Here is a 22300-nt window from a genome sequence, read left to right on the forward strand (position 1 = left end):
CCTTATTCCTCCCCACACCTGGATGAAAGCCCATGGGGGTCTGGGCCAGGTTTGAGCAGGGGACCTGAGAACACCAGTGCTGAATGATCAGTAACAACAGCACAGATACCCTGCAAGTGGCTACACCCATGTATAAATTTGCTTTTTAACTGTGAAGGTCTCATGGCCATAGACAGGCAAAACATCTGGCAAAAGGAGAAAAGGCAAAGCCCCAGAAACCCCCCACCCCCAACCAAGACACAAGTCTTTCAGCCTAGTTTATTTTTTACAAAGTTGCCCAGTGCTTTCTATTTGGGAATATTTTCATGGTGTCTTTCTCCCAGTTGTACAGCATTTTTATTTGTTCAAACTGCATTTGGTCTGATAGTGTTCTTCGCTCAGTAAACTGTTGAGGTAAGTATGGGGGGATCACTTCCATCTGACAAATTAGGAAGCTGAGGCACAGAGTGGTTAGGTGATTTGGCAAACGGGCCTGGCTAGTGATGCAGGGGTGACAGGGAGGATCCTCAGGCTCCTCAGCCAACATGCACACAGCGGAAACATGAAGGGAATAGGACAGAAAAGACAGCCCCCACAATTCTCGTCTCAAAATATTTAATTTTGCTTTGAAAAGGTTACATTCCCGGCTTCCCTCCCTACATCACTCCGGCCCACCAGCAGTGATACACTCACACGCACACACGCACATAAGGCCAATGGGCTTCGGTCTGCTTCTGCCCTCGCCAGCTGGGAAGAAGGAATTTTCTCCTTGTCTCCTTCCCCAACAAAGGTAAGAAAGAGGGGCTCACTGGAATGCCAGCTCCCAGGGGTGGACGCAGAGCCCCACACACTCTAACATATCACATGCACTTAGAAAAATAAAACCAAGTGGTGATCTGGCATCCCCAATACCATAAGATAGCAATATCCACCTGGAAGTCATCTTTGCCATTTTCTAGAAAATTTTATTGCACTTAATTAATAGATGTTAAAGGAGCTCTGGGGTGGGACTTGCCATGAAAACCAAGGGCTTTTGACCATTTGTGTTATGTGAGGCAGAGCTCCCAGGGCCCTGGATGGTGAGCTGCCCAGCACAAAGGGACCCTCCTCTGATGGCTCCCATGTCTGCCAAACTGCTGCAGGCTGGTGGACTGCAGGAGTTGCCCATCCAGGGACACAGCACACCCAGGCAAGATTCACTGCTCAGTGCTTCTCCAACCTCAGGATCCAGGCAAACCTCTCCCTTTTGGCCAAGGGTAAGAGTTACCCAGGTCCTCCACAAGGCTGCTGGCCACCGTGAAAGCTTTTTCTCTAAATATATATATTTCTGTATCTAAATATACATTTATTTTATGTATATTCTTGCAATATTCTAGCTCATTCATGATTTGTCTGTCCTGAGGTTGCAATGAGGCTGCCAAGAAACTGAAGACAGGAGGCTTCGGAAGGGATGGTGTTTCCCGCCCCATCACAAATCCATGTAAAGCCATTACATTGGCTTCTCTGGCCTCCAGTGCTTTTTAGATGTCGAAGATTTGAGCACAGGAGCCACAGTCTTTGACTGTCAGCCCCTAGATGGGGAGGGGTCACGGAGACTCCCCTAGTTCCATGATGGAAACTAGCAGGTATCAAACCTCTTCTGCAAAGACTCAATTCTTGGGCCTGGGAAGGAGACACACTTTCCTGAGCACTCCTTTTCCCCAACACATCAACCTCCATGGACTTCTCCTTCCTGTCCCTACTAGGCTCCTGACTCAAACGGCCTCTTCTAAAGGAGGCCAGCAACCACATACTTTCCCAGTAAGCACTTTGGGAAGGAACCAGACACCCAGTGCCTGGGGAGAAGAGGGGAGGGCACTGAACAGGCAGAAGGTGGGACAAAGAGGAGTGTCAGGCCATTATCCCACCTGCTGGGGTCAGAACATAGATGCCATTCAGAGATTAAGTCTCCATCCTTTAAAAAAAAACAAACTAAAAAAACACAAACCATATACTTTCAGGCCAAAGAAAATGAAGAGCTTTTAAGCTGGAGGCTCTTCTACCAGTAACAAAATGAGAACTGCCCTTTTGGTGGGTAGCCAGACCAGAGGGAGAGTGCCCGGGCGGGCGAGCTGCCCAGGGCAGGACACTGACATGCTGGATGCAACTGCCCTGTTGTGGTTACAATAGAGTGAAAAGTGTGAACATGGTTTTTATAGAACCACAAAGTAAAAGTCAGGGGCCTGGAGGGAGGCGGTGACCTCCCTTGGCCTCAGGCACCCTTGTCAAGTCCCCCAGAGAGGCCAGTGTGCAGGTATCTAGAGGGCCGTGGCATTCCCCTGGGTGCAGTCCACGGACAGTGGATGACTTTCCCAGGTCTTAATGTGTTATAAAAACTCTTTAGGGGTCAGAGCCCAGGCCTTGGAGCTACCACTTTAAAGCCAGTGGTAAGCATGACAAATGATGCCTATTACCTCTGACCCCTCTTAACCACAAGCTGCATAGCCCTCAGCCAATAAATACACCCATCTGCAGGTTCCTCAGTTGACCAGTGAGCAGAGAGTTCCATGGATTTCCTCAATCTCCAGAGCAGAGCAAAAGAATGAGTCCCACTGGACAAGGAAGAGCAGCTGTGAGGCAGTGAAGCCACAGCTGCAAGAATCCCTCCACATATCATGGCTGTGTGGGTGGCCCACATTTTCAGGGACCAGACTGAGGAACTCCAGCATGTAAATGTCCCAAGAACCTGCTATTCCATGAGTTGTGCTGTGATCCTGGTGACCCCTGGCCAGGTGCCATGCCCAGCAGGTACCCTCTAGGCAGCTTACACAGGGGAGGAATCTTGAAGCCAAGAATGGGGAAGTCCTCTTCTGCTTTCCTCTGGCCTGGCCAATATCAGAGAGCAGAGCAAGACAAAAGAGAGACACATGCCTCAGCTCCCTCCCAGTGTCAGGAGCTGTGGAGGCCCTTTTCTGAACACTACCTTCTGAACAAAGGTGCATCCTACCTACCTCCAGGAATTTAACCTTCCTAGATAAGGGGAGTTTTCCTTTTAAATCCAAGATTTGAGATTGGTCACTGGGTGAAAAGGAACAAGCCAAGTGGCCCAGTCTAGTGGGACAAACGAGATGCAGATGATGTCCACAAGTCACCTGGAAAAGAAGAGATACAAAGGCTGCCCTCTACCCTATGATCCAAGCCCAGACACTGGCCGACCAGGGAGTCTCTCCTTCACAGCAGACAAAACACAGAGAGAGCTGATTGCCAGCACCTCTTCCCTGGCTTCCAGGCCTCAGAGCCACAAGAGTAAAGGGGTGTGGAAGCTAAGAATGGTCGGGTGAACTTTTGCTGCAGGCCCCAGACCGAAACCCCATCCCAGGCTATGCAAAGACCCTGCTCCGGCGGCCTGATACCGATGCAGACACTGCCGAGGAGCTGGTGTGTCTTTCTAGCTCAGGAAGATGGTAATGATGTATCCTCTCACTTTCTGGGGAAGGTAAGGTGGACCACAGACGCAGCCCATCTGGAAACACACCCCACTACCTGAGAAGACATAAGTGCGACAACAATGGACTCATTCTGTGGAGACGGGCCTCCATGGCCCAGGTTGGAGACTGAGGAAGTCAGGGCAGCTTGAGCGCCTTGGGAAAGGAGATCTGTACTCCAGAGGTCCCCTTTCGATTCAACTGGGACATCCAAGAATAGAAACTAAGGCTGATGCACCCAACTACATTGATTCTCTCACAGCCCTGCCAGTAAGAAGGCTGGACCCCCAGGGAAGTCGCCACGTGCTCTGGCCATGTGATAATGAAGCTTGAACGTGACTGCTCCTGGAGCAGGTGTGCGGCCATTTGCCCATGACGAGTCATAAGTCTCCACACGTGGGTGGGGTTTCAGAGAGCCCCCAGGCAGAGGGCTGAGGTGCAGGCAGCGCAGCCTGGGCGTGGGCACAGGTTACAAGGGCCCGTACTTGGTCTCATACTTGGACACGATGGTCTTGCACTTGCCCACCTCCTTGCGTAGCTCAGCCACCTCCGTCCGCAGGGCCATGTTCTCCTTTTCCAGGAAAGCCGCCCGGATGGTGATCTGGTTCTCCTTCAGGCGCCGGGCATCCCGGGACCGTTTGGCTGCCACATTATTCTTCTTGCGCCTCGTCCAGTACTTTTCATCCTGTGGGGAAGTGTCCTCTGTTGGTCTCTCCACTTTCCCCACAAGGGAACCCAACCTTTTTCCTCCAGCCAGCACTCCACACCCCAGATTCCTCATATCACTCATCTTGTGCAGCCAGAATGAAAGCTGGGACCCAGGGAAGGAACTGTATATGCCAAGGGCAACAAGGAGCCCTGCCCTTTCCCCAGGAGGAGAAACACAGCCCCTTGGTAGGAAGTAGTAGAGGGAAGAGGACTCCATTTACTGGGAGCCTGCTCTGTGCTGCTCCAAAATAAAGCACTGTCTATACCATGCTGCCCTATGTCATTCTGGTTATGGCTAAGGTCCTGTCCCGAGTTCAAATCTTGGCTCTGGCCCTGACAAGCAGTGGAATTGTGTATGTTCCTTAACCCTTCAATGTCTCAGGACCTCATCTTTTCAATGAAGATAACAACTACCTCATAGAGTTGTTTGAGGATTAAATGAGTGAATATACAAGGTGCTAACAATACTAAGGACCACATAAAGGTTTACCATTTTCATTGCCATTATTGTGAAAGCTTCAGAAACCTCCTGAGAGGCAGGTACAGTTATTCCCATTTTACAAATGAGGAACCCGAGGACCAGCTAGTTTTACATGGCTAAATGGGGTCTGGGCCTGACCTGTGGTGGCACAGAGGATAAAGCATCTACCTGGAATGCTGAGGTCGCCAGTTCAAAACCCTAGGCTTGCCTGGTCAAGGTAAATATGGGAGTTGATGCTTCCTATTTCTTCCCTTGTTCTCTCTCTCTCTCTCTCTAAAAATGAATAAGTAAAATCTAAAAAAAAAGTAGGGTCTGGACCCAGCTCTACCTAACTCCAAAGCTTAGATGGAAGGTCCTTCTTGTGAGTTTTCCACAAGAAAGGATGGAAAACTGCAAAATCCTCCTCTCCTTCCCCATTCCAACTCCTATAAAACCATTAGCTTGAAAGTTGTTTTCTCATCCCTGGGGATGGCAACATACAACTATCTTTTGTCCTTCAAAGCGAAGGCTTGTTCAGCCCAGTTCCTGTGGCCTAGTGAGCTCTTGCCCAAAGGCTGGGCTAAAGCCAGAAAAGCAAGGACATAAACACAGCCACCAGCCAGTAAGGAAACAGAGAAGCTACAGGAAGTCATGCTGAGGCCAAATGCCACCTAACTCCCTTTCTTTCTACCAACTGCTGTAGGATATGATTCTATACACTGAACTAATATATTTCTAAATGGTGTCCACAACACAGGAAGATTGTCCAGACAAAGTCAAACATGAGAAAGCACAGCCTCTTGGCTCTTGAACCAATGCTGTACCTTCACTTACACAGATACCAGATTACCTTCTGCTCATCAGGTACAAAGACCTTCTTGGCTTTTTTGATCATGGGCTGGGGCTTCAGGTCTTCCTCTGCAAACTTGTGCTTCCGAGGGTTGAAGAGCTCCCCACCTGGCACACTGGAAAGGACCAGGTCAGCAGGGTCAGGATTGAAGTTCACATCTACCTCCACACAGTTGGGGTCGATAGGACTGGGTGTCTCCCTCTCCTTTTCCAGAGAGGATTCTGAAAGACACAGAGGCAGGTGGTCCTGATGCACCAATTGGACGGCAAAGACTCAGGTCATACACTCAGATACCTGCTTGAATCTCATTGCTGCACAGCCACTGCCACCTGGAGGGAAGAAAAACCATATAGCACCAGCCCCCGAGCCAGGTCAGCATATGTGATTCAAATCAACACAAACACAGAAAGAATCCTTCCCTTTAGGAAAAAAAATGCTCAAAAGGAAACAGGATTTTCTGATTTTTCTCTCCCATAGATATTAAGCAAAACATTAAATCACTATCTCCTTGTGGTTTCAATCTCTCAAGTAAGGAGAAACAGTTAAAAATCTCTCCATGAACTATAACCAAGAGCTATAATGGGTTAGGGACACAGACTGAATAATAAAACAGCTTCCACTTTTGAATCCTTAGAGACCTATTAGTCACAGTGCTCATTAAGTCTTATGACAACTCTGAAAGATGAATGTTAACCTTGTTTTACAGGTGAACAAGCTAAGGCTCAGAGAAAGGACACGGTTTTCCCAGGGCCAATTCAGAAGGTATATGACTGTACTAAAATTTGAAACTAGCCTGACCAGGCAGTGGCGCAGTAAATAGAGTATCAGCTTGGGACACTAAGGACCTAAGTTCAAAATCCTGAGGTTGATAGCTTGAGCCCAAGGTTGCTGGTTTGAGCAGGGGGTCACTAGCTCAGCTGGACACATATGAGAAAGCAATCAACAAACAATTAAGGTGCAGCAACTATGATTTGATGCTCCTCCTCTCTCCCTTCCTTCCTGTCTGTCTCTTTCTCACGCTAAAAAAAATGAATGAATAAATAGATACATATATAAATAAAAAAATAAAATTTGAGTCTAGGGTTCTTCTCTGCCCTACTTGGCTGCTTCTTTATAGTGGATATTGGATTAAAGACACTTTCAGAATTCAAAGGCTGTTAGAGATAAGTTACAGTACTTAAAAAAACCTAGACTAGCCTGACCTGTGGTGGCACAGTGGATAAAGCAGTGGTCCCCAACCCCCGGGCCGCGGACCGGTACCGGTTCGTGGGCCACTTGGTACTGGTCTGCAGAGAAAGAATAAATAACTTACATTATTTCCGTTTTATTTATATTTAAGTCTGAATGATGTTTTATTTTTAAAAAATGACCAGATTCCCTGTTACATCCGTCTAAGACTCACTCTTGACACTTGTCTCGGTCACGTGATACATTTATCCGTCCCACTCTAAGGCCTGTCCGTGAAAATATTTTCTGACATTAAACCGGTTCATGGCCCAAAAAAGGTTGGGGACCACTGGGATAAAGCATCGACCTGGAACACTGAGGTCACCGGTTTGAAACCTGGGCTTGCCCTGGTCAAGGAACATATGGAAGTTGTTGCTTCCTGCTCCTCCCCCTTTCTTTTTCTCTCATCTCTAAAATGAATCAAGTCTTAAAAAAAAATTAAAAAACAAAACAAAACAAAAAAAACCCCTAGACTTTTGGGCCTGACCAGATGGTGATGCAGTGGATAGAGCATCAGACTGGAACACGAAGGACCCAGGTTTGAAACCCCAAGGTCACCAGCTTGAGCGCGGGTTCACCAGCTTGAGTGTGGCTTGTGTGTGAGATCATAGACATGACCCCGTGGTCACTAGCTTGAGCCCAAAGGTCGCTGGCTTGAGCCCAAGGTCACTGGCTTGAGCAATGGGTCAATGGTTCTGCTGTAGCCTCCCTGCCCCCGGTCAAGACACATATGAGAAAGCAATCACTGAACAACTAAGGAGCCGCTATGAAGAACTGATGCTTCTCATCTCTCTCCCTTCCTGTCTGTTTGCCCCATCTGTCCCTCTCTCTGACTCTCTGTCTCTGTAAAAAACCAAAACAAAACACCTAGACTTCTGGCCTACTTGTTCAATGCTACTGATAGAAACATACAAAATGATTATTCAATCAATAGGTTTATTGAACACCTACTATATGCAAAGTACTGTCTTGGCAAAAAAAAAGCAGTAAGGCCCTGGCCGGCTAGCTCAGTTGGTTAGAGCGCCATCCCAACACACCAAGGTTGTGGGTTCAATCCCTGGTGAGGACACATAGAAGAATCAAATAATGATGGCATGAATAAGTGGAACAACAAATCAATGTTTCTCTCTCTTCTCTATTTTCTCTAACAAATAAGAAAACAAAACAAAGAGTAGTGAACAAAATCAGCAAAAATCTTGCCTTCATGGAATATTATTCTAGTGAGGAAGGCTGACATTACACAAGCTAAGTTTTTTGTGTTTTTTTTTGCATTTTTTTCTGAAGCTGGAAACAGGGAGAGACAGTCAGACAGACTCCCGCATGCGCCCGACCGGGATCCACCCAGCACGCCCACCATGGGGCGACGCTCTGCCCACCAGGGGACGATGCTCTGCCCATCCTGGACGTCGCCATGTTGCGACCAGAGCCACTCTAGCGCCTGAGGCAGAGGCCACAGAGCCATCCCCAGCGCCCGGGCCATCTTTGCTCCAATGGAGCCTTGGCTGCGGGAGGGGAAGAGAGAGACAGAGAGGAAGGCGCGGCGGAGGGGTGGATAAGCAAATGGGCGCTTTTCCTGTGTGCCCTGGCTGGGAATCGAACCCGGGTCCTCCGCACGCTAGGCCGACGCTCTACCGCTGAGCCAACCGGCCAGGGCACACAAGCTAAGTTTTAAATACCTACAAAGTATTAGATGTCATGTGATTATCTGAGAGAAGAACATTTCAGAAAGAGTGAACATCAAATGCACTGCTATGTGCAGAGGCCAGCACTAGTATTTTCAAGGAACAGCAAAGGAGACCAACGTAGTTGGAGCAAATAAATGAGAGGGAGGTGAAAAAGGACAGAACAGGTGAAAAAGAGAAAATATAGGACCTTTAATCCCAATAAAATAAGGCAGTACTTCTCAACAGGGGATGACTTTGTTCTGCAGGGGATATTTGTCTATGTAAGAATTGTGAGCCCTGCCTGACCAGGCGGTGGCGCAGTGGATAGAGCGTTGGACTGGGATGCGGAAGACCCAGGTTCGAGACCCCGAGGTCGCCAGCTTGAGCGAGGGGTCATCTGGTTTGAGCAAAAAGCTCACCAGCTTGAGCCCAACATCGCTGGCTCAAGCAAGGGGTTACTTGGTCTGCCGAAGGCCCGCAGTCAAGGCACATAAAAAAAAAAAATTAAAAAAAAAAAGTGTAAAGATTTGAAAGGAAGAAATAAAACTGTCAATTTTTGTAGAAAATTAACTGCCCACATAGTAAACCCCTCCAAATCTAAAAACTATTAAAAAAAAAGAATTGTGGGCCCTGGCTGGATAGCTTAGTTGGTTCAAGTGTCGTACCGAAGCACAGAGGTTGCTTGTTCCAACCCTGGTCAGGGCTCATACAGGAACTGATCGAAGTTCCTGTCTCTTTTTCTCTCTTTCCCTTCCTCTTGCTAAAATCAATTAAAATATTAAAAAAAAAAAAAGAATTGTGGGGTGGAAGGGAGTTCTATTGGCATCAATGGATAGAAGCCAAGGATGCTGCTAAATAAACATCCCATAATGTAAAAAACAAACCAAAAAAACCACATCCTATAATGTAGAGTCCAGCTATAACCACGTTGTTCACTATTTGTTAATGTCTATAAAAGCTGAATGTAGACTGACCAGGCGGTGGCATAGTGGATAGAGCATCGAACTGGGATGTGGAGGACCCAGGTTCGAGACCCCAAGGTCGCCAGGTTGAGCGTGGGCTCATCTGGTTTGAGCAAAAAATCTCACCAGCTTGGACCCAAGGTCGCTGGCTTGAGCAAGGGGTTACTTGGTCTGCTGTAGCCCCAGAGAAAGTAATTAATGAACAACTAAGGTGTTGCAACGAAAAACTGATGAGAGATGCTTCTCATGTCTCTCTGTTCCTGTCTGTGTCTGTCCCTCTCTCTGACTCTCTCTCTGTCTCTGTAAAAAAAGCTGAATGTATTCATGTCCAATGACCTAGTCATTCTACTCCTTGGTAAATGCCCAACTAGAATGAACACATATATTTACCAGATGACATGTACACAAATGTTCATGGCATTGCTGTATATAAACCCCAAACTAGCATCACCTAACTGCTAGTTTGGTGTCCATCAACTGTAGAATTGATAAACTGTGGTATTGTCATACAATGGAATACCATTTGACAATAAAAATGTCAAATGGTATAACCATTTATTGGTTTATGGATGATTCTCATAAACAAAGTTGAGCCCTGGCCGGTTGGCTCAGCGGTAGAGCGTCGGCCTAGCGTGCGGAGGACCGGGGTTCGATTCCCGGCCAGGGCACACAGGAGAAGCGCCCATTTGCTTCTCCACCCCTCAGCCGCACCTTCCTCTCTGTCTCTCTCTTCCCCTCCCGCAGCCAAGGCTCCACTGGAGCAAAGATGGCCTGGGCGCTGGGGATGGCTCCTTGGCCTCTGCCCCAGGCGCTAGAGTGGCTCTGGTCGCAACATGGCGACGTCCAGGATGGGCAGAGCATCGCCCCCTGGTGGGCGTGCCGGGTGGATCCCGGTCGGGCGCATGCGGGAGTCTGTCTGACTGTCTCCCTGTTTCCAGCTTCAGAAAAATGCAAAAAAAAAAACAAACAAACAAACAAAGTTGAGGATAGAAGCTAGACACAAAAGAATGCACATTACTTACTTATGTCTTTCCTATAGAAGAAACTTAAAAATTAAGAGGAGGAATTCTTTCATTTCTGCCATGTGCATAATTTTTTTTTTTTTTGTGGCAGAGACAGAGAGGGACAGATAGGGACAGACAGACAGGAAGGGAGAGAGATGAAAAACATCAATTCTTCATTGCAGTTCCTTAGATGTTCATTGATTGATTTCTAATACATGCCTTGACCGGGGGGCTACAGTAGACCGAGTGACCCCTTGCTCGAGCCAGTGACCTTGGGCTCAAGCTGGTAAGCCTTGCTCAAACTAGATGAACTTGCGCTCAAGCTGGCGACCTCGAGGTCTTGAACCTGGGTCCTCCACATCCCAATCTGATGCTCTATCCACTGTGCCACCGCCTGGTCAGGCGCATAATTCTTCAATATAAATCTTACTTCACCTGTATTATGGCTTTTCTCTGTTTCAGCAGTATTTCCTAAGTATGCTCTGTAAATCTATGTTGTTAGTGTAAAGAGATTCTGATGTCCACATAATTTATGTGCGTACTACACAGCTTGCTATAGAAAGCTATAAATGAGGCCCTGGCCAGTTGGCTCAGCGGTAGAGCACTGGACTGGCATGTGGATGTCCCAGGTTCAATTCCCAGTCAGGGCACGCAGAAGTGACCATCTGCTTCTCCACCCCGCCGTTCTCTCCCTTCTTTCTCTCTCTTTTCCTCTCCTGTAGCCATGGCTCAATTGATTCAAGAGCATTGGTCCCAAGTGCTGAGGATAGCTCCCTGGAGCCTCCACTTCAGGTGCTAAAAATAGCTCAGTTGTGAGCATGGCCCAAGATGGGTAGAGCATCAGCCCCAGATGGAGGTTGTTAGGTGGATCCCACTCGGGGCACATGCAGAAATCTGTCTCTATCTACCCTCTTCTCACTTGGAAAAAGAAAAAAAAAAGAAACCTATAAATGTGAGTATAAATGTAATCAATGTATAACAGTTAAAAACAAAAAAGAGGACATAATATACAATCCAATTCATACAATGTTAATTATAGACAAAAAGAATCTTTGGTGATAGAAATAAAGAGTGGTCACTTCTGAAGAGTAATGACTGGGTGAGGTCACAAAGCACTTTAGGGACACCAATAATGTTCTATACTCTGATATGCGTTAAAGTCACATGGGTGGGTTCACTTTGTGAAGACTCATCAAGCTGCATACTTATGATATGGGCACTTTTGTATGCCATAGTTAATTAAGGTTTACGTAAAAACAAAATCAAAGGCAAATGTCACCTAGGTGATCTAAGGTACAAGAGATGGGGGCTCATTTCCAACTCTGCCCCTACTCACACATGAAACTAGCCTTTAAGGACAACCCAACCAGCACAAAAATGAGCTATCTTCAAACAAAAATTTCTTGGAATCAGCTGAAGCCTCTAGACCTAACCGTTTACAGAAGAACATGGTGAAGAGAAGCATAGTAAATGGTACTACAGGTACTATAGACAGAAAAATCCAGCCATGTGCTAAACTCTACAGGATAAATGACTTAGTTTCTTCAACAAATAAATTATATATAAAAAAAAAGGAGAGGCCCTGGCTGGTTGGCTCAGTGGTAGAGTGTCGGCCTGGCGTGCAGGGGTCCCAGGTTCGATTCCCGGCCAGGGCACACAGGAGAAGCGCCCATCTGCTTCTCCATCCCTCCCCCTCTCCTTCCTCTCTGTCTCTCTCTTCCCCTCCCACAGCTGAGGCTCCATTGGAGCCAAGATGGCCCAGGCGCTGGGGATGGCTCCTTGGCCTCTGCCCCAGGTGCTAGAGTGGCTCTGGTAGTGGCAGAGCGCTGCCCCGGAGGGGCAGAGCATTGCCCCCTGGTGGGCGTGCCAGGTGGATCCCGGTCGGGCGCATGCGGGAGTCTGTCTTACTGTCTGACTGTCTCTCCCCGTTTCTAGCTTCAGAAAAATACAAAAAAAAAAAAAAAAAAGATTACAAGAGATTTAAGAGACATAATTAAATGAAACGTGTGAGTCTTGTTTGGATCCTGATTCAAACAAACAAACTAAAACAGTAGCATTTATGCAACGTTTTGGAAATTTAAATGCTGATAAACTTATTATCAAGTTCAGATGTAAAATCGGTATTTTTGTTATTTTTTACAAGAACTCTTATATTGCCCTGGCGGGATAGCTTGGTTAGAGCATGATCCCAATGTACAGAGGTTGCCAGTTTGATCCCTGGTCAGGGCACATATAGGAACAGATCAATGTTCCTGTCACTCTCTCCCTTCCTCTGTCTCTAAAATCAATAAATGTTTTTTAAAAAGAAAAAAAAAAAAAGGAAAAAATGCAGAATAGGATTTCTCTCCTGCAAAGCCTCAGACTGGAAGCTCTTGCCCCCTGTCCTATCTGCAGCATGCCAACCAACAGAAAGGCTCCCACACCATATGTGACTATTTTTTCTTCAGTCTTGGAGACTGTACTGAAGGGTGGGGAGCAGAGGGTTTCAGCACATAGCAGGCCCACCAGGACCCCCCCCCCCCAGAGAAGGGGCTCATAGGGTGTATGGATATAAGATGTCTTTAGTAGGAAGTGGACTTCCTTAGATGAGACAGGGAGCCCTGCCCAAAGGCCCATCACCAACCTGTGCTGGATACGGTTTCAGAGGGCTGAAAAACGGTGGTGGAAGAGGATGGTGGGGATGCTGTGGAAGAGCTAGCCGACTCCTTCCCTTCCAGCTCCGCCACAGGCAGCAGCAGGTTCTGGGCCAGGTGGGTGGGGCTGGCGGGGATTCCATTCTCCAGCAGGAACTCGTCTAGGTCCATGTACTCCAGGTGGAAAGATTCGCCATCATATGGGATGGTCTTGTCCCAGATAGGTGGCATGAGGGAGGCTGAAACAGCCATGGTGCTGGCTGCTGCAGCCTCGTCTTCCTCCAGCTTTTCCTTCTTTTCCTTATCTGTAAATACAAAATCTATGGTAAGACACCATGCAAGAGAGTAATTCAATCCCAGGAGGAGAGCAGTGAACCTCATAGAGCTGGCCTATCTCTCTTGAGTCCTTTTCCATCCCCTGCATTTCAAGAGCCCACTGTGTTCTCCAGATATAACCTGGTGCTTGGCCCAGGCCCACTGGTCTCCTTTGGAAATGGCAGCATGTCCTCATTCACACTTGGGCTTCCTAGAATGCTCACCACAAGCTCTAAGTCCTAAATGGTTAACTCAGAATGGCCTGTGGAATTAGCACCTGGAAGAGAAAGGGATAGGGAGGAACTAGAATTTCTGATTCTAATTACTGGTATCTTACTCTGTGGTAAAAAAAAAAGGGTGATTCCTCAGGCCAAGAACTTCTGTGTTCTCCTCTCTTATCCCCTCCATCTATGCTTCTCCATAGCAACCCAGCCTATGGCTAGAATTCCAGCTTTGCCACTCAGTTGCTGTGATGTACAACTATGTTATTTAACCTCTTCCAGACTCAGTGTCATCCACTGTAAATAATAAACCTTCCTCTTTAGTGTAGACTAGAAATAACATTTGAAAGTATATATACATATATTTTCATGTTTATTTCATTGATCTTAAGAGAGAGGGAGAGAGAGAGAGAAGGAGAGAGGAAGAGAGAGAGACATGCACATTGGATTGTTCCCGTATATGCCCTGACCGGGGATCGGGGATCAAACCGGCAATCTCTGCGCTTTGGGGTGATGTTCCAAACAATGGAGCTCTCCAGCCAGGGCTTGAGAGTATTTTACAGTTAGCCCTGGTTGGATAGTTTGGTTGGTTAGATAGTTGTCCTGAAGCACAGAGATTACTGGTTTGATCCCTGGTCAGGGCATATACAGGAACAGACCAATGTACCTCTCCCTTCTTACCTCTCTAAAATCAATAAATTTGCCTGACCTGTGGTGGCGCAGTGGATAAAGCATCAACCTGGAAATGCTGAGGTTGCCAGTTCGAAACCCTGGGCTTGCCTGGTTAAGGCACATATGGGAGTTGATGCTTCCAGTTCCTCCCCCCTGTCTCTCTCTCCTCTCTCCTCTCTCTCTCTCTCCCCTCTCTAAAAAAAAATAAAATAAAAATAAAATCAATAAATTCAAAAAAGAAAGGAAAAAAGTAGAGAGTTCCTGGAAAATGGCAAGCATACATTACTACTATAAAGTCATTGAGGGCAGGGACTGTGTCTGATTCATTTCTAGATCTCAGGGCTACCACAGGAGCAGGCTGTGGGCCATGGGAAAATTTGTACAGAATGGAGAATGCTGGGTTTGCACACAGATTACCTTTAAATTTATCAGATACAGAGGGTACAAAGCTCTCTTTTCAGGACCTTTTTCAGAGCAAGATTTAAAAAAATTGTTTTACTTGATTTTAGAGAGTATTATGGATTTGTTGTTCCACTCATTCATGCATTCCCTGCTTTATTCTTGTATGTGCCCTGATCAGGGATCAAACCTACAATCTTGATGTATCAGGATGACACTAACCAACTGAGCTACCCAGCCAGGGCATTTATGCTTTCAGATTTTTATTTATTGATTTTTAGAGAAAGAGACAAAGGAAGGGAGAAAGGGAGGGAGGTAGGAAGGAGAGGGGTAAGAGGTAGGGAGAGAAAAAAAAAAAGAGGTAGGGAGAGAGTGAGGGAGAGAGAAGGGGGGGAGGAGGTAAAGGAGAGAGAGAATAGGAAGGAAACATTAATTTGTTGTTCCATTTTTTTATGCATTTATTGGTTGAATCTCACTGGGGATTGAACTTGCACCCTTAGCGTATTGGGTTGACACTAACGAACTAAGCTACCTGGTCAGGGCTCAGAGGAACAATTTCAAGAGAAGTCTATCCCTGAATAAGCAGAGAAGACTGAAGGTGGGTTTTCTGAGAAGAAGGAGAGAGTGGAGCTAAAGAAGAAAGCTTGCTACCATTCAAAGCAAAACTAATCAATTAGCAGTCAAAAAGTTATGTTTGTGGCTATCCAAGAAAGCAAATTAGGAAAAAAAGACAAGAGAGAAATGTGACAAGGTTAGAAGGAAATAAAAGTGACAGGGTGGCTAATGGGAGAAGTGGGAGATAAAATGACAAGTTCATAATGGGTTTTCAAATCGAGGGAGAAAACTTTGAACTCTGGATTCTGAAGTTAAAAAGAGAAATTAAATATGATTATGTTGGAAATCAATCAATCATGCATGAACATGCAGACCATAGCCAGCCAAAAAGCCTGTTGGTTCAATAAAAATGGATAAACCCAGTGTGTGAAGAAAACAGACAAACAGGCCCTGGCTGGTGGCTCAGTAGATAGAGCGTTGGCCTGGCACATGGACGTTCCAGGTTCAATTCCTGGTTAGGGCACACAGGGGAAGCAACCATCTGCTCCTCCCCCCTTCCCTCCCTTTTCTCCCCCACAGCCAGTGGCTCAACTGGTTCAAGTGTGGCTCTGGGTGCTGAGGATAGCTCCACTGGAGCTCATCAGCCTCAAAAATAGCTTGGTACTCAAGTGTTGGCCCCAGATGGGGTTGCTGGTTGGGGCACATGCGGGAGTCTCTGGCTCATTATCTCCCCTCCTCTCACCTAAAAAAACAAAACAAAAAGGAAACGAACAAATAGAATTTGGTTATGGCTTCTAATACAAATTAACCTGAATTCTTGCAACTACCTTCGGTACCAGACTTTGGTTGAAAACCAAATGGCAAGTTAGAAAGCCAAGCTTTGGTGGGATAGGTGGGCCAGATGGCCTTGCTGTTCTCCCAGAGGTCTTGATTCCACATTCTGTTCAGATCTATATTGGGCGGGGCCGCGGGATCAAAGGAGACAGAAGAAGATAAAAAACAGCCACATAGAAGAACAAGTAAGAGTAAGTCCAGATTTTGCCTGACCTAAGCAATTAAGGTATTTTTAATAAAAGTTTTATAAGATGGAGTGTTTTTTTTTTTTTTATTTTTTTATTTTTTATTTTTGTATTTTTCTGAAGCTGGAAACGGGGAGAGATAGTCAGACAGACTCCCGCATGCGCCCAACCGGGATCCACCCGGCACGCCCACTAGGGGCGATGCTCTGCCCACCAGGGGGCGATGCTCTGCCCCTCCGGGGCAGCGCTCTGCCGCGACCAGAGCCACTCTAGCGCCTGGGGCAGAGGCCAAGGAGCCATCCCCAGCACCCCGGCCATCTTTGCTCCAATGGAGCCTTGGCTGCGGGAGGGGAAGAGAGAGACAGAGAGTAAGGAGGGGGGCGGGGTGGAGAAGCAAATAGGCGCTTCTCCTATGTGCCCTGGCCGGGAATCGAACCCGGGTCCCCTGCACGCCAAGCCGACGCTCTACCACTGAGCCAACCGGCCAGGGCCTAAGATGGAGTTTTAATTGTAAAAGATGATAAAGAATTAGGCCCATCACTCAAGTCAGAGGGGTTGATATTAACAGTTGTCAGTGATACAGTAAGGAGCACCAGACTGAGAGTTATAAGGCCTACCTATGTGACTTTAAGGAAGCATCCTCACCTCTTTGAGCCCAACTTTCTTCACCTGAAAAATGGGGGATAATTAATAGTACTGCTGTGGAAGACTAAATAAAATACGATTCTGTCAAAGTGCTTTGTGAGCACTCCGCTAATGTAAAGTAGGATTATTGTTATGGATGGCTCTTATTTCGCAATTTTGAACAAGAACCTGACAAACATGTACACCTCTTCCAGCAGCTTGTCTCAGCCCCAGATTCAGAACAAAGCAGCACTTTAAAAACAAACAAAAGGGCCTGACCAGGCGGTGGCGCAGTGGATAGAGCATCGGACTGGGATGCGGAAGACCCAGGTTCGAGACCCCGAGCAAAAGCCCACCAGCTTGAACCCAAGGTCGCTGGCTCCAGCAAGGGGTTACTCGGTCTGCCGAAGGCCCGCAGTCAAGGCACATATGAGAAAGCAATCAATGAACAACTAAGGTGTTGCAGTGCGCAATGAAAAACTAATGATTTATGCTTCTCATCTCTCTCCATTCCTGTCTGTCTGTCCCTGTCTATCCCTCTCTCTGACTCACTCTCTGTCTCTAAAAAAATAAAAATAAAAATAAATACCCTCCCCCCACAAACAAAAGGGTTCTGACCAGGCAGTGGCGCAGTGGCTAGAGCGTCGGACTGCGATGCGGAGGACCCAGGTTCAAGATTCCGAGGTTGCCAGCTTGAGCACGGGCTCATCTGGTTTGAGCAAAAGCTCACCAGCTTGGACCCAAGGTTGCTCTGGCTTGAGCAAGGGGTTACTCAGTCTACTGAAGGCCCACGGTCAAGGCACATATGAGAAAGCAATCAATGAACTAAGGTGTCGCAACGAAAAACTGATGATTGATACTTTTCATCTCTCTCTGACTCTGTAAATAAAAAAAAAAAGTTCTTTAAATTAAAACAAAACAAAAAACCCAACCAAAGAAAAGGGGGTCCTGAAAGGATAGCTCAGTTGGTTGTTAGAACATTGTCCGGATATGCAGAGGTTTCTGGTTTGATCCCCAGTGAGACACATAAACAGACTGTTTTGTCTCTTTTCTCTCTCTGAAATCAATAAATTAAAAAACAAACAAAAGGGTCTGAGCATGAGATCCCCAAGCAGGCGGAGAAAGCCTGGCCTCACCTGATATGCTGAAGTTATTTATATCTCAATGGTGACAAGCCATAGGAATGGAAGCCTCAGAACACACCCAGGAAAGAAAAGAGATGGCATTTTTGAAAAAGAAAATTCTCCAAGACAGGTAAATCACAGAAGGCCTATTTCTTCCCAGCTCTCTAAACTACACTGATGGCTCTTGGTAATTCAAAGGTCTCAGACTGAAAGCATACCTCTGTGCATCTAAAAGTACAATGGGTGGTACTCTGCTGCTCCCTGAACCTCACGTTCCCAGGCCAAAAAAACAAGGCCCAATCTGCTTTCCACATAGGCCCTGGGGACCTTTGTGGCCTAGGAAACAAGATGTAGCCCAGCTCTGCCATTGTGGCCCCAAAGTATTGGGTCAACCCAAAAAAACAGCCTCAGTGGCCTTATTCTTATCTTCATCCCTCCACCTGCCTGGCTGCACTTTCCACCTCAGGAGTGTGTCCCTTCTCTCATATCCCTTCTCCTGACACCTCTCCCCCACCTGAACAGCAACCCTAAGACACACTTTCAGAAAATCTCCAGTGTGTACCTAGTAGTGGGGATGAAGACAAGTCCCCTCCCAGAAGGGGCAAGGCCATATGCGAAGATAATCTGCCATATAAATCAGCGCTTCTCAAACTTTAGTGGACTTCGGAATCATGGAAGGGGTGGAGGGCGGATGCTGCATAATATGCAGACTCCTGCTTATCCCAGGAGCTGCTGATTCGGTGCGAGAAACTTGGGGCCCAGAAAACAGTATTCTAAACAAGCATCCCAAGTGACTCTGATGAAGATGTCCCCGGAGAAGGCGTCCTGGAGCGTCATTTAAGGGGCTGCTTCGTCCCTATTCAGGCTGCTCAGTAACCCCTCCACCTCGAGCTCGCTTGGACGGCCTCAAGGAACCTCATCGTGAACACACCCATCCTCTCCCTCCTGACCTTCCCTGCCGACGCCCCTCTGACCCAACCTTTCTCAGCCCCCTCCCCCCGACCTTCTCCCAACCTTCTTGCCTCGCCCACCAGGCCTTTGTCAACCTCTACCCCCTCTCCCTCGGCTGCACTACTTCTCTCAGACCTCCGACCTTCCTGGCTCCGCCTTCACAAGGCCCCGCCCAGGCAAAAACCCCGCCTCCCGGAGCGCGGGACCCCCGCCCTCACCGGGGCGCGCCTCGCGCGGGGGATTCTCCATCAGCTTCTTCAGGACTAGTGGGAAGGAGCCCTGCAGGCCCCTTTCTCCAGCTGCACGGCCCGGCCCCGGGCCTGGTCCCGCCTGCGGCTCCACAGGCGGCTTCTTTCCGCCGCCTGCGTCGGACATCGTGCCTCCCGCTCCGCTTGCGCGCTTCGCCTCCCCCGCCTGCCCCCCGAGAAGGGCCGGAGCCGTAAGACCCGCCGCAGCTACCTACAGGGGCAGCTACTGCGCAGGCGCCGGACAGCTCCCCCGCCTCCCTCCATCTCTACCCCGCCTGCGGACAGGCCCTTACATATTAATTATTCATGAGGCCAGGCCAGCTTCCCCAGATCGCGGCCTTGGATTGGCTCACCCTGCGAGGAGGAAGGGAGCAGCCTTTCCGGCCGTGATTGGTTAGGCTGCCGAAATATGTGAGACACGTGCCGGGCCAGGTGAGGAGCAACGCCAGGGGCCCCGCCCCGTCCGCCCGGGTCACCTGACTGGCGCCTGCAGGAGTTTGTGTCATAGGCCTTCTTCCGCGGCAGCTCCTTCCCTTCTACCAGAGGTTTCACCTTCGCTTTTCTCTTCATAACCTCCGCTCTCCTCCCAGATCACCGTGCCTCCTCTCCTTTCCCTCTCCCAATTTCTCTGCATTCGAGACATGCCACCGAAGGGAGGCGGTGCTGAGGGCGGCCTGAGGAGCCTATAAGAGAGCCCGTTCGGGTCGCATGGCCCGCCCTCCCAGGTCACATGGAGCCCCAGCCGAGTCTAGTAGCATGGGGAGGAGGAGAAGCCGAGGAAGAAGAGGAGCAGCCAATGGAGGGCGGGGGCGGGGCCCAGGTCAGTGCACGAGGCTCAGCACGTGTGGGCCTGCGGCGGGGAGGGGAGGCAAGGGGCTGGGCGGGCCTTTTTGTACGGGGACACAGCCCAGGTTCTCGGGGCCAGTTTGTACAGTCAATCCTGTGCCTCTCCTACCCGGCAACCTAGAGGTTGCCTGAGGGCAGGGCGCTGGTCGACGACCTGTCCTTTCTGTAGGGATGGCCCGAGAAGAGCAGGTTTAGCCGCTGCTGACGTGGGTGTCAGGTTCCTCACTGATCCGGGTTTCTGGTGTGAGCGTGGCGGCTAGATAAACTGTAGCGTGGAGGAAGCATTCTTGAGGCCAGAGCAGAGTAGGGTGGGGTTGAGAGAATGGGCCCAGCCCTGGGCCGGGGCGCACGCTTTTATCTTCCCACCTAACTGTGAGCTTGGGGAAGTCCAGCTGCTGCCCTTGAGCCTGTTTCCTCGTTAAAGGGTTGGACAGGATATAATCTCTGAGGTCCTAAACGGCATTGAAACTTTGTTCCTCTCTATGACCTTTCCATTCTTTTCCTAGGGACAAAAAAGATCAAACTCCTGTATATAGGGTACCGATTACACATTTTGTGGGAGAACCACTTTCTCTCTTAAAATATAAACACTCCTGGGCAGTTCCTCCAGAAACATAAAAATGTGAAAAACTGTGAGGGGGGTACACAAATGTGGAGACATTACAGGAAGCCGCTCCTAAACAGCGCCCAGAACTTTGCCCTTCTTTGTAGCACAAATCATAGTCTGCTTTGAATCTCATCAATACATGAGTCTGCCTGCCTAAACTCCCAGAGGGCAGGGACTTTGGCTTGTTTATCCTGTATGCTGCCAAAGGCCGGGGAGTCAGGAATGGCAGGCGGGAGCTCTGGGGTCACTGAATAGGGGTGTGACCACAATACCCAGCTAGCTGAAAGTTGTCAAACTGATGCAATTAGAATTTTGCTGGGAGCTGAGAAGAAAGAAATTGGGCTCTTGCCTGGCCTGTGGTGGCACAGAGGATAAAGCATCTACCTGGAACGCTGAGTACTAAACCCTGGGCTTGCCTGGTCAAGGCACAGAGAAGCAGCTACTATGAGCTGATGCTTTCCGCTTCCTCTCCTCCCCCAATTTTCCTCTCTTCTCTGCCTAAAATCAATAAATAAAATCTTAAAAAGAAATTGGGCTCCTGACCAGACCTGGAAAGGTGGTGGTTTGGGCAGGGTTTTGGAGTCAGATGCCTGTGGACTAGAAAAAAAAAAAGATGGGTCCCCAGATTAAATCTGACAAGCTCAGGGGAGACCTGCATGGTAGCCTTGTAAACTCAGAGACCTAACTAAAGTAACCACACAGAATGATGGTCTGAAATTAAAACTTCCTAACTAAAAGCAGTTCATGGTGGATAATCATGTCCTGTGGGGTATTTTTCCCTAAACAAAGGTCAATGCTTAAATGGGCCTGCATATTGTCTTTTGCATCTACAATAGCAAATCTGGTAACATGTCTTTGAAATACAAGGGTAATCTTCTTTTCCTGCCCTCCTCAAGGCAAGCATCCCATCACTCTAGAGCAGGAACCAATGAACTCCTTCATTGTTATTGGTACCATGTTAATTGTTAATGGTTGTCTTATTCCTGCCTATGTAAAATAAATTTGCTATATACATTTTTACTTTTTACCCAGTTCCAGAGGTTCCCTCCCCCCTTTGCTTTCTCTGCTTCCCTAATCTATCACCAATCAATTTCATGTCACTCTCTTACATCATCTCCTTTGATACTGATATGTAATGTAAGTAGTAAAACCTCCAGTTTCTGGGGCATTTTCTTTTTTTTCTTTTTCTTTTTCTTTTCTTTTTTTTACAAGGACACAGAGAGAGAGTCAGAGAGAGGGACAGACAGGAACGAAGAGAGATGAGAAGCATCAATCATCAGTTTTTTGTTGTAACACCTTAGTTGCTCATTGATTGCTTTCTCATATGTGCCTTGACCGTGGGGCTACAGCAGACTGAGTAACCCCTTGCTGGAGCCAGGGACCTTGGGTTCAAGCTGGTGAGCTTTGCTCAAACCAGATGAGCCCACGCTGAAGCTGGCAACCTCAGGGTCTCGAACCTGGGTCTTCCGCATCCCAGTCTGATGCTCTATCCACTGCGCGACCGCCTGGTCAGGCTCTGGGGCATTTTCTCAATTCCTTGAGACTTTGCTTCCCGGCAATTGTGGACAATTTGGCTCAAATCAACTCATAAAAAATTCTTACAAGCCTGACCTGTGGTGGCACAGTGGATAAGGCGTCGACCTGGAAATGCTGAGGTCGCCGGTTTGAAAACCCTGGGCTTGCCTGGTCAAGGCACATATGGGAGTTGATGCTTCCAGCTCCTCCCCCTTCTCTCTCTCTCTGTCTCTCTCTCCTCTCTCTCCCTCTC

General features: G+C 48.0%; 1 protein-coding gene across 4 annotated transcripts in view; it reads right to left on the minus strand.

The window, feature by feature from the left end:
- Positions 1-577: 577 nt before the first annotated feature.
- Positions 578-22300, minus strand: part of TEF (TEF transcription factor, PAR bZIP family member) — a 32561-nt gene continuing 10838 nt past the window's right edge. The window contains exons 1-4 of one of the 4 annotated variants that reach the window (XM_066256978.1): positions 19433-19757; positions 12942-13256; positions 5462-5682; positions 578-4128 (exon numbers count right to left, since the gene is read on the minus strand). In XM_066256978.1, coding sequence (XP_066113075.1) covers positions 3913-4128; positions 5462-5682; positions 12942-13256; positions 19433-19649 — 969 coding nt within the window. In that variant the 5' untranslated portion in view covers positions 19650-19757 and the 3' untranslated portion in view covers positions 578-3912. Of the gene's footprint in view, positions 4129-5461; positions 5683-12941; positions 13257-19049; positions 19340-19432; positions 19758-22300 lie in introns of those variants that run through there. The other 3 variants (XM_066257005.1, XM_066256985.1, XM_066256995.1) reach the window with 3 other exon arrangements.

This window comes from Saccopteryx bilineata, chromosome 1 (genome assembly GCF_036850765.1).
Source record: "Saccopteryx bilineata isolate mSacBil1 chromosome 1, mSacBil1_pri_phased_curated, whole genome shotgun sequence".
Taxonomy (NCBI): domain Eukaryota; kingdom Metazoa; phylum Chordata; class Mammalia; order Chiroptera; family Emballonuridae; genus Saccopteryx; species Saccopteryx bilineata.